This window comes from Gallus gallus, chromosome 4 (assembly GCF_016699485.2).
Source record: "Gallus gallus isolate bGalGal1 chromosome 4, bGalGal1.mat.broiler.GRCg7b, whole genome shotgun sequence".
Classification (NCBI taxonomy): Eukaryota; Metazoa; Chordata; class Aves; order Galliformes; family Phasianidae; genus Gallus; species Gallus gallus.
In genome coordinates, this window is record NC_052535.1 from 15,458,587 (window position 1) to 15,471,096 (window position 12,510).

General features: G+C 39.7%; 1 protein-coding gene across 8 annotated transcripts in view; it reads left to right on the forward strand.

Moving 5' to 3' along the window:
- The window catches only part of TENM1 (teneurin transmembrane protein 1), an 846,851-nt gene that overhangs the window by 821,960 nt on the left and 12,381 nt on the right, over positions 1–12,510 (forward strand). For all 8 annotated transcript variants that reach the window (NM_001397994.1, NM_001397993.1, XM_046939904.1 and 5 more), the window contains 3 exons: positions 4,641–4,813; positions 5,697–5,932; positions 12,080–12,376. In NM_001397994.1, coding sequence (NP_001384923.1) covers positions 4,641–4,813; positions 5,697–5,932; positions 12,080–12,376 — 706 coding nt within the window. The remainder of the gene's footprint in view (positions 1–4,640; positions 4,814–5,696; positions 5,933–12,079; positions 12,377–12,510) is intronic.

The window sequence follows — 12,510 nt, forward strand, 5'->3', positions numbered from 1 at the left end:
CATGCATACCGTATTAGTGTGAATCTCTGTTTCTCTAAATGCAAATACAGTTTTGGAATTTTTGGTAATTAAAGAAGTAGAAGCAAGTTGTGATGGGAATCACAGATTTGCAAAAGTCCTGAGGAAGGCAAAATGGGGAAAATTAACATACTCATAGGAGAAAGGAGGGTTACAAAAGAAATTGAGAATCTTGGTAGAAGGAACATTCTAAAGCAAGAATGAACTTGTCTCCATTGGTAGGGAAAGAGGATATATAATTAAATATATATATATCTAATAGGAAAAAGATGTATTAGTGGTGTAGGAATGGCCTTATAAGCTAGGCTTTGAGACATTTGGCAGGACTCATAATGAACATGACAAGCCAGTAAAGGTACAGGCAGAACGTTAGAGTCTGGTCCCTGGGAGAGAACAACCCAAGAGAAAAGTAATGTTTGATTTGTAAAGAGGTGTGATATATCAGGATTTCTCATTATTTATAATTAATTGTCATAATTCCTGTTTGAGAACATGGCAAGTGATTGATGGAAATCATGTGTTAACACTGCACTACTAGTTCAAAGTTCTTCAAGGAGGGTAATGCCTGCTTTCTGTAGGGCATAGGAGTCCATTGTCAAAAAGGAAAATGAAAAGCCATCCAGGTGAGATATGAATAGAAATTAAGCTACTGCAAAAGTCACCTGGAAAGGCAGCTGAGTCACCATCATTATAGGTTTTTTAGAATTATTTTTTGTTAAACTGCATGTAGGATAAAAGCAGGAGAAACTGCTGCCTAGAGTGTGGGATTTGTTGTTGAAGGGGATATTTTTCCATTTTGCCCTCCATTATTCTACTAAAGACAGAGTAAATGATAGAGTTGCTCCAGGTATAAACAATTAGGGACATTTTTGATGATATTCAGAACAAAACCATACAGAGTCTCTGTGGTTCAGTTCTCATTATCTGGTATCTATCGATAGAAGTTGCAAGTTTCATGCAAGAGCACAAAGCTCACTGCTGTCTGGTGGAGTTTAAACACTGATCTAAGAGTGATACCTATTCTATACAGAAGTGAATTAAAATATGTGCTTCTTTGAAAGAAGAGGGATCCATTTAAATTCCTACCAAAGAATGGGATCAATTCCAGTGATGGACAGATGACACTTTCAAGAAGCTTTCACAGTAGCTCCAAGTCATGTCTACTGCTTCTTAAAATGCTGAGCATTATGCATTGTTTCAGGGCCTTTATTGTTCGAGCATGTTAGAGAGGATTATGCATAGTCCTGTGCTTCTCAGTGGCTTAATATTGCTAGTTCTACTTTGTCCCACTGACATCGGCTGTAAACCTTTTCAGACAATTACTGCTCATCCCTGTTGTCCTCTGGCAAGTAGTTTGTAATGCAGGACTCAGAAAGATTTCCTTTTAAAGGACTTCACCTGCTTGCAAGGTCCTCCCACTGTATGTAGTACTGATTTCCTCACCTAGAGTTACATGGAGGGACAATGTCCACACTGATGCTTTCAGTCATACAGACTGTATGTTTGTGCACTTCTGCCAGTCTAGATTTGTCGGTAGAATTAACAGAGTTACAGATCTCAACATTACAAAAATATCAGCAATATTAAATGGTGAAGTCATATTGTTAATACTTATTGTTCAGACCAATATTTTAAGTCATCTTCATAATGTATTACAACTTTCTCAGTGGCTGAGATGCCAAGTGTCAAAGGGACAATTGATATAATCAATGACATGCTGAATGTAGATGTGTTTTCAGAGGCTGATTTTCCTTTTCACTATATATAGCTCATGGTAGATGATGGTCCTTAGTCATATATAAATACAGTGCTGGAGTTCAGAGAATTAACATATAAGCAACTTTCCAGTTGCCTGCAATCAATTTTTCCGTTTAAGCTAGATTTGCACTTACATCCAAAAGTTCATTCCATGTCACCATCAAGCTGAAATAGGAATGAGTTTGTTTAACAACACGTCACACATACTTGGGAATATGAGCAAAGATAATGAACTGTTCAGAACATGTACCTGTGTGTCAGATTCACTCACAGAGGAAAATTATTAAGAGGTAGAAAACCACCTACAAAAGTACTTGTCATCCATCTAGTCTAATCTGATAGAATGGAAGTACTGAAAGAGCTCTTGCATAAAATTATGTACTAATGTACAATTTCAGTCATATAGGGCCTTTTCCTAATACTATATCATTAAAGCCATAAAAGGGGAGGGGGGCCACTGGGCCTCTATTAAATCAAGGACAAGAAAACATCTGCAAGAAACAGCCCTCTCTGAAAAAATTAATTAGACTGCTTTCTCTTTGAAATGATATAACTCTTAACTGTGCTACACATAGAAATGCAAATAGATTGTGAAGCTCTATCCCCAAGTGTGCTTTTCTAATATTGGTGAGCACTTCCTCATGTGAGTACTGAAATGAGTGCAATTATTTGCATGATTAAATGGTCACCAGAATGATTAACAGTGCAGTAAGTGGGCACCAAATTAACATTAAGAAATACGTCATGATTCTGCCCCTACTAGTATGGGTAGGACATTGCTCTGCAAGAACTGAGACCAAGTATGCTGTTGTTAATCATGCGAAAGGTGGCAGAATCCGTCCTCAGAGGGCTGGGTTTCTTGAAGCAATCTGGAATAAAAAAGCCCTTTAGGTGGTCACACTGTGAAACCATTATGGAGACACTGACCTTGAAGTCAGCTGTACCATCTACTTGAGTTAGGGTACATCGACATGTGCTCTACAGCTTCATGTTAGTTGTTCAAAGCCAAGGCTGGTCTGATATCCTGTCCCATTTTCAGCTACACAGGGAGTTCTGTACCTCTTCATCAGCAGCATCAAGCAGCAAAACTGGGTCCTTTGCAGAGGTGGATCCTGATTCTTATGCACAAGTATATTCCAACGAACTGGCTGCATTTATCCCATAAAAATATATGATTTGAGGATTTTTGTGTAATAATGTAGAAAATCCAAATAACTTAGCAAGCTGTCATATCTGTTTGATCAAGTAGTAAATGAAATATAATTGCCCAGTGTTTGTGGAGTTTTCTAATGATGAAAAGGAGTGCTCTTAATCTGTTTTAATCACAGAGAGTGGCACTTAGTCTATTGGCACAGAACTGACATCAGGGTGAGATGTAAAGAAGTCACACAAAGCATGTTAGGGCACTAAGAGGTGAAAGAGAGTGAGATTATATTGTATTTAACATTTAATGAATTTACTTGTCAAAAAATACAAGATGTTTGCTAAGTTCTTTCTCCAGTGTTTCATTTGAGAAGAACAGCTGCTCTATTTTCTTTTTCATATTGAATGGAAAAGAGAATTCCTGATTTGGTTCATCAGTATCTTTTGTGACACACAGATTTGGTCTAGTTAGGGGCAGGTGAGGGCCTGAAAGAAAGGATGCTAACCTGTTAAAGTGAAGGATATGGCCAGATCATCTGCTGATGTGAATTGGAAGAGCTCCCCTTGGAGGCAGCAGGGCTTTGCCAGTTGGTACACCAGCTGAGGATATATTTTGCGAGTGCAGAGAGACAGTTAATAAGAGATGAAAACTTAATTATGCTTTCCTACTTGCACAAGTGGGCTTCTATTTTATGAACATTTGTCGATTTTACTCATACAAATATGTCTTGAGCATGTTCGGTAAGGTCTCTTGGATGAGTAAAAATGTCTCAGGGTCAATGAGGTTTTTAAGATGGGTCGCACTAATATGAAACTAAGTGTTGTTCTGTGTTGTTTTCTGTGTGAACCATCAGAAAGAACGAACTTATCTATAGACTGAAGAGACCCATTAGAAACATTGCTCCACAGCTTTTGAATTACTCACTGACTTTTTCATAACATGGCCTGATTATTGTGTAGAGTCCTTTAAACAAGAACGGTTTCTTTAGCACTGATTAAATTTAGGTAAACTGAAATGGGGCACTGTAGATTCTGGTGATTTTACTTGTGATGAGAAGTTCTGGCCCCTGGGAAATGTAACATGTGAATGAAAACTACACAGGTGACCAAACAGACTTCCACCCAATTTTGTTGCTCTTCTCACGCTTTAGGTCCCTTTTTTTCCATTTGCCATTCATATTATGTGCTTCACTAATCGTTAGCAAAAGGCAATTATAGAATCATAGAATCATGCTTGGGTTGGAAGGGACCCCAAGGATTGTCAAGTTCCAACCCCCCTCCCACAGGCAGGGCCACCAACCTCCAGATCTGGTACTAGCCCAGGTTGCTTAGGGCTCCATCCAACCTGGTCTTGAACACCCCCAGGAATAGGACATCCACAGCCTCTCTGGGCAGCCTGTTCTAGCACCTCACCACTATGGAGTGCTGCAGTAACCTAAGGTCTGGCTTCAGCAGAGCTGCGGGGTACAAACATACCTTTGCAGGGTGCACAGGCTGCCTGGTGCCAAGGAGCATCCAGTAGACACACCTCCCATAGCATAATCAGGAATTCACATTAGGAAATGTAGGCTTTCAGAATGAAACGTGCGCTAATTCTTACCTTTTTGCTTACTGAGCAGTGTTGAATATGCATCTTTTTTTCTTTTCTCCTCTATTTTTAAAAAATATCAGCAATATCTACAGACGTGGTGTTCCTGTGGTGTTAACGCTGTGTGTTGCAGGTACGACTCTGATGGGCACCTGACCAATGCCACATTTCCAACTGGGGAAGTCAGCAGTTTCCACAGTGATGTTGAAAAACTGACAAGAGTGGAACTTGATACTTCAAACCGAGAGAACATGGTCACAGCTACAAACTTCTCAGCTACTTCTACAATATATACTTTAAAACAAGGTAATGAAGGCATTTCTGTTATTTCTTTCCTAGTCTTCACATTTCGAACTCCGGATATTGTTGCATTCTTAACTGTTTGACAGAAAGACACTGAAATTAGTTCATTTGTTTCTTCCTTGTTTCAGTACAAATAGCTCGATAGTACTTACATTTCTCCTGAGGTTCCTGCTAGGAACAAACCACCAGTGAATTCTTTTCCTCCGAGAAAAATCCCGTGGGTAGATTCCAGTTATTGAAATCTCCGATGTCTCCAAGCTTTACATGCTATTAACCACGCCGTTATCTAGGGGAATTGGATTGACCCATAATACACCAAGCTTTGTAATTGTGAGAACTGTGCCCAAAGAGTGATGTGCTCTGCTGCCGTTTTGGTAGTGAAATGCTGTGTTTGGCCAGTGCCATGAGATCTTTCTGATAGTACTGTGTCCTGATGGCCGCATGCATAAGAAGGAGGGATTGATTATTAAGGGTGACATCCTCTTTGTCTCTTAGCTCTAAGCATACAGTAGAACTCAGTCTCATGGCTGGCCATCATGGAACCTCTGCCCTGGGGTCCTGCTGCTAGTGGGGAAGAGTAGAAGAATATCAGTGGTCAAAACCCAACCTGTGAGTTCGTGTACTGCTAGGCTGAAAGCAAAACTCTTTACTCCTGCTGAGGAAACCTGCACAATGGAAATCATTTGGCTCAATGTAATAAAAAGTTCCTTAGACATGTGAAGACCCAGAGGTTACAGATTTCAAAACTCGCACTGCAGTTAGTGTATGAACAGAAGTCTGTAAACCTGGGACAAACAAAGCCCCACTGCACCTGACATTTTCTTCATAAATCTGTAAATCCGAAATTTTCTGTATTCCCTGTTTTTGCTTGTTGTTTTTTTGACAGATAACACACAGAATATCTACCGGGTCAGCCCAGATGGGTCTCTGAGAGTCACCTTTGCCAGCGGAATGGAAATCACGCTTAACACAGAGCCTCATATTCTAGCAGGAGTAGTCAGTCCCACTTTAGGGAAGTGCAATATCTCCCTTCCTGGAGAGCATAACTCAAATCTCATTGAATGGAGGCAAAGGAGGGAGCAGACCAAAGGCAATATCTCCACATTTGAGAGAAGGCTAAGGGTAAGGTTTCCTCTTGTGTGAAGTGCAGTGTTCCCTTTGAATGCCATTGAACTAAAATCATGTTGAAATGCTCTACTTTGTTAGAAGTGTAATGGGAAGTTTGTATCAATGGTGGGCTCCAGCCATGAATTTCAAAACCAAACTCCTCCAACACTGGCAGGGATGTTTAATCTCTGTTTGATTTTGGTTGTTAGACTTGACCTCAAGTCCATAATTACTTTTTTTCTTCCTCTTCTTTTTCAACTAAGAACTTAATTATGTCTTTGAAAGAAACTGCGAGCAACAGACGAATCATAGTTACTGCAGTACAGTGGCAGACTTGGAGCCAGATTCTGCCTCTCAGATCTAACCACCTCTTTGTTCTGGGGGATATAGCAGGTTCCAGCCTCTGCTCAATGCAGAGATCTCTCAGGGCATACTTCAGGTGTCTGTGCCAGGGCGTCTCCTGCAAGCCATAGTGTTGTGGAGCCTCCCCAACTATCCACAATCCTGTGGATTCTGCCCTCCACTATGTGCTTTCAGCCCCCCCCCTCCCCCCCCCCCCCACTTTCCCTCTGACTGGGTTACCATACAGCTCTAATAGAGAATTATTTTAACATTACATCCATGGTTTATATTTATTTTCAGGAGAACTCACAGACTACAGTGACAGATGGTCAACATTCAGCATTTAATTAGGTAACACCAAGGCTCAAAGAGACCACTACCTTGCAGAATGGTATTTTTACAAAATCAGTTCTGTTTTTCACATGAATAGTCCATAAAGCGCCTGTACCAGTAGTACAACTGGGAATTCTGGCCTTTAAAATATTACATTATTAACTGCAACATGTCTGGATGAGTATTATCTCTGAAGGAAAATCTGTTAGTTCTAAAAATACAGAGATGGTTACTAAATCACTGGATTTCTTTTTGGTTATCATATCCCATATATTATTTTACTTTAAAAAATGTATCAGTTTGATTTTCAGCTGTGCTTATCAGGCAGAAACAAAAACTTGTATGATATGGCCATGATATTACCACCATGAGTAAAAAAAAAACATTTGAAACAACTTCTTTCAGACTTGATAGTCACAATTAATCACTTACTAGGATCTTGCAAGTGGGGAAAAATCTCCATGTGGTGTTTCTTGCCCATCTTCTGACTGCATCTGCCCTATCTTAGTGTTAGTCCCCCGATCCCTGTCCAGGGAGGCTGCTGAATGTATTGTCAGGAAAAGGTGTGTTGTTAAGATCGCAGGATTGAAGCTGTGGCCTCTGTGGCTCACTTTATCTCATCAATTGGTTCCTGTGTGATTTTGTGCTTAATTAACTGTATGGCATATACTTTTTTAAGGATCTTACGGAATAGAAGTGTTAAATGGAAAGGACATTGTCAGTCATCTGTTCTGCTTATGCTGCCAGGGCCAAGTTGTTCATCACCATTACATTTCAAAGTACTTCATCCTGCACAGCTTTCCTGTTATGCAGTTTATGTTTTCTGTTGTTGAAATTGATTGCCAGTTCTTTTATCTCATTTTCACTTGCCTCTGCATGATTCTTAATATTGCTTGCCAAAAAAAGGGAGGAAACTGGTCAGGATTAGATGGATTCTGGCTGGAGGCATAAAATGTTCAGTGAATATTGAAAACCTAAAGCTATCCAGAGTTCACCTGATGGACCTGCCTCAGAGTCAGTCTGCTGGTGCATAGAAGCACTTGTGTACTCTCCTCCTCCTCCATCTTTCCTCCAGCGAGAAAGTTTACAGTGTAAGAACAACATCTGTGTGCCACCATCTTATATGCTTTGTCCTTCCAGAAATATCCACTAGCATCGCAGCAGCCGAACACTGTTATTTCTGTGAATTATAGATTTCCTTTTATACCTGCCCAAGATGATGGGGGGATTATGCATTGCCCTTGCCTACCCAGAAGAAAGCCAGCTGCCTGCATTATGGTGTTTCCCCTCCTCTGACTGCACTGAGCTCTAGGGTTGTCTGTCTGAGGGCTGTCAGAGAAAGGCTGGAAGTAATCTGGCAGGATAGAATATTAAAGGAGGATTTGGTAGCAGAAAAAAAGTATTCTTCGCATAAGATAGACCACGCAAATAGGCACAGAAGACAAATGGATTATTGAGGCTGCTATGGCCAATGAATAGAGCTTGGAGACTAGGTTAGATACGTGATTCTCAGGGTTCAGCTTTAACACTGAGATGTTTGCATGGGACGCTGATGGAGTTGGGAGCCAGCACTGGTGTAAAGAAGCTGGAACAGTGCGGCTGAAGAGGAAGCAAAGGAGCAGCAGAACATACCCACAGACAGCTGTCTTTCTTGGAAACTTGTTCATTAGAGAAAACGCACAGGACATTGGGAGCAAAAACACCACTATATACAGTGTCTGAATCAGTGAGCCAATACTGAAAGGCACTTAAGGCCTACTGTTGACAAATCCTTTCCTTGAGTAGTGCTTGAAAAAGAATGTAGCATCAGTAGCAGCCCTTATCCTGGATGAGGTTATGATGAAACCTTCAGAAAACTTCCAGTGAGTTCTAGTGAGTTCCAGCTTGGAAAAAAAGTTGTTAAGCACTTAATATGCCATGACTGACACAATAGGAAGTGTGTTAGAAAGCTTGCAATGTAGGGCAAAAAGAACTATGCTGAACTTTGAAAATAAATGTAAAGAAAAGCTCTGGGGATTGGACTAGTTCTCAGTGGAAATGAACAGATCTGCAGGAGCCCTCAGTTAAGGGAAGAAAACAGTACAATGGAGAAGTTTTCTAGGGAAATAAAAAAAGCATAGAAATCAAGTTTAAAGATGTCACTTAAAGATCAGTCCTGATACTGTCACTGAAACAAATGGCTTTGAATGCTAAGAGGTGTAAATTAGAAGGCAGGTCACTGGGGATGAGATAAAGGATGACCTAGTTGAAGAAACGAAAGCTATTCCTTTTCTGCCAGCTCCTAACATTTTTAATTCCTAACTGCAATTAAAACCCATCTTGAAACCATGTTATGCTGTTAATATAAAATAAGTTTTGGAAAGAGGCCATTGTTAACACATTCCCAATAATGTGATAAAAGTTGTGTTTTAAAAAGGGGTTCTTTTTGCATTGTACATATTCCTTGCTCTAAAATTAAAGCAGAAATGAGTACGTTAATGGAAATGCTGGGAAAGACAGCTAACTTTATCTCAGCATCTAAATCAATGTTGGAAACAGGAATTAATCAGTTTTCCTTTAAGTGCAGAACTGCCTGCCCTGGCACTTCATGAAAGTACATAAAACAGTCCGTAGACATGTATGCATTTTATATTAATAATAAATCTATGTACAATCAGGCATTTTAACATCAGTCTTCATCTAGGAGGACCTCTTTTTATCAATTGAAGCGCTATTTTAATTGACTTCTAAAAATGAAGCAGAGCTGTTGTTAAAACCAATGAGCATGATGCATAGTAATACACTGATTAGAATTCAGCTCTGCTCCCTCCTGTCTTTTGCATAAGTTAGAGAAACTTGGCGTTGGATGCAGGCCAGGTTTTATAACTGAATATCTACAAAATTGAAAATTGAATGCTTGGCCAGTCTCACTTTTTTTTTACTTTTTAAATAACAAAAATGGAAGTAACTCATTGGCCTCAATTCAAGTCAAAAGTCCTTTGAATTTAGGCTTTGACAGCTATGTTTATTATCATATTTAGCAGATTATCTCCCTTTACTTACCAGCATTACGGCAAGTTGTAATGGTAAGGTCAAATCCTCAGCCACGCTGTATCAACTCGAGTCCAGACATAGACAAGGAAATACACAATCATCTCATCTGATTTCACACTTGAGATAGTTTAGATTTGAGAGTGAATGTCAAGAGAAGTGAACATTTATGCAATTATTTACAACTGCAAAATTCATGTCTACCATATAAATAGAAATGGAGACAAAAAATGCTTAAAAATATATAATGTATCTTTTTATGAACTACTAACATGATTATTGAAATCAGCTGAATTTTCTCCCTGTTTTCATCAGCTGGAATTTGGACTCAACACTGCTTTCAGAAACCAGATTTTACCAGCTTGTAACTGCACACATGAGCTCCAGTCTCTCACAGGGGCTCCTTACGGACTTGCCTGTACATTGGAGGAGTTATCTGTAGGAAGCCACTGGGATTTGAAATCAGCATTTCAATGACAGCATTGAAATGCAGCCTGCTACTCATGTATCATTGCATCTTGTCTAAAGAAGGGTGTTAAATTTAACTTAAATCTAATATGAGGAAGTAAACACAAACGACATAAAATACAGAATATAGAGGAAGCAATGATGCCCCTCCAAACCTTATTTTAACTATCACGGAATCATCATAGAATCATAGAATCCTTAGAGTTGTAAGGGACCGTTAAAGGCCATCTGGTCCAACTCCTTTGCTATTAGCGGGGACACCACAGCTCCCTCAGGTGCTCAGAGCCTGGATCAGCCTGACCTTGGGTGTTTCCAAGGATGGGGCACCACCACCTCTCTGGGCAACCCGTGCCCAGGCCTCCCAGTGCCTTGTCTATGGGAGCCTTTAAATGCTGCTGCTATTTTTCTTCACTGCTAATTCTGTCTCTCTGTGTTTTCCATTCTTATTCGTTATATTGTCTCTGAAAATTAGATTGCAAGCAATTTGTATTCAAGACTTTCATTTCTCCTAGCTGCATTTTACAATAATGATAATAATATTAGCAATAAGAACATAAGTATGTACATATACAGTAAATGAGCATGAGCCAGGGTATATCTCCTGCTTGCTTTTCAGATATTTTACCACCAAGAGGGGTTTTTCAGAAATTGCAAGAAGTTTGCAAAGAAATATATTAACATAAACTTAATCCAACAGACTGTATACAAGCAAATATAGTGGAATTGAGCATCACATTTTACTTGGGCTCCTTAACTATCATTAGAGCATAAATTGTAATAGTTACAGCAGTCTACAGGGGTGTATAGGTATTTTACAGCTATTGTAAATGAACAGTATTAAAGTTAGACATGTGTGTATATAAAACCACAGGAATGGTAGTTGAAGAAAGAACACCTGCTTCTTCTAGATTTTCAAATTATTTTGTATCTAAAAACAGAAAAGGGAATGAAAATAATGTTCATTCTAATCACAACCACCATACGATCACAGCTTGAATTATTAAACAGATATTTTTAACTATTTACCGCAATGCCTCCAGCTCTCAAGGAGAAGCAGGCACTGTGCTGTGCAGTTCTAACACCTGAGCTGACATCATCTCAGCTGTAAGGAATGTATTAATAGGAATAGATTAATACAAGTGATAAGGCAAAATGCAGTCAATTAATACAATGAGCTCATTGGGCATTGATCTGAAAATGACAAGTCAATGAGCAGTGTTTTATGGTTCCCTAAATTCTAATTCAGAATTAAATGAAGTTGAATAGTGACTGCCCAGTGGCTGAATGATGTTAGGAGGTAGATGGTGGAAGCACTGGAGAAGCATATTTTGTCTTCAGAAGTCTGGCTTGTCTTTAAGTTGATTTCTGATTGGGTGACTCCTCTGCATTCTCCTGTGGGACAACAAGCACTAATAGGTCAAGGCAGTCAGCCTGTTCCCCTGCCAAGGCACCAGCTTTCACAAGCCTTGGGAGTGGGCTGCTTTTATGAAGAAGTGTGGGGACACTAGTGAGTAGGGTCTTGGGGAGCCGAAAGCACATTTCTTCCTTTTTCACATTGGTATGCGACCTGGATAGGCTATCCCAGAGCAGCAGCTGACCCGATGGCACTAGCGGAGCTTAGGAGAAAGGAGGTGAGTTAGGAGAGCAAGGTGTTAATTTGTGGGCTTAACTACACATCTTTGACTGGAATCACATACCCTGTAGAAGAGATGAAAGCTGAAAGATGAAAAGCTTGGGAAAAGAAAGCTGAGTGTATGGAAATAGGAAGTATCCTGTAATGTGATATATAACACTGAATGCAAGAAGCATTTTGTTTCTTGGTCTTTCTGTTTCTCACCTGAACGTTTTTCTATTTTCTTATTTTTAGTTTGCCCTACATTATCAGTCATACCGTTAAAGCATTGCCTGTTCCAATTAGAGCCGACGCAGAAATGTTTCCGTCATCTGGAATTAAGGTATATCATCTTCTTCCTCTATCTTTGTTTTTAGGCCCACAATAGAAATCTGCTCTCCATTGATTTCGATCATGTAACCAGAACTGGAAAGATCTACGATGATCATCGGAAATTCACTCTTCGGATTATGTATGACCAGACAGGGCGGCCAGTTCTGTGGTCACCCATCAGCAAATACAATGAGGTCAACATCACTTATTCCCACTCTGGATTAGTGACCTATATCCAAAGAGGAACTTGGACTGAGAAAATGGAGTATGATCCAAGCGGAAACATCATTTCCAGAACATGGGCAGATGGCAAAATATGGAGTTACACATACTTAGAGAAGGTAAATCACTTTATAAGTGGATTGTTGTACCAACACAAGAATGTTTGTTTTGATACAGGTACCATATTGTGAGCCACGTTAGTACGTTATCTCTTGCAGTAGGATATAAGACTTATAGAAAATGCATACCAAAA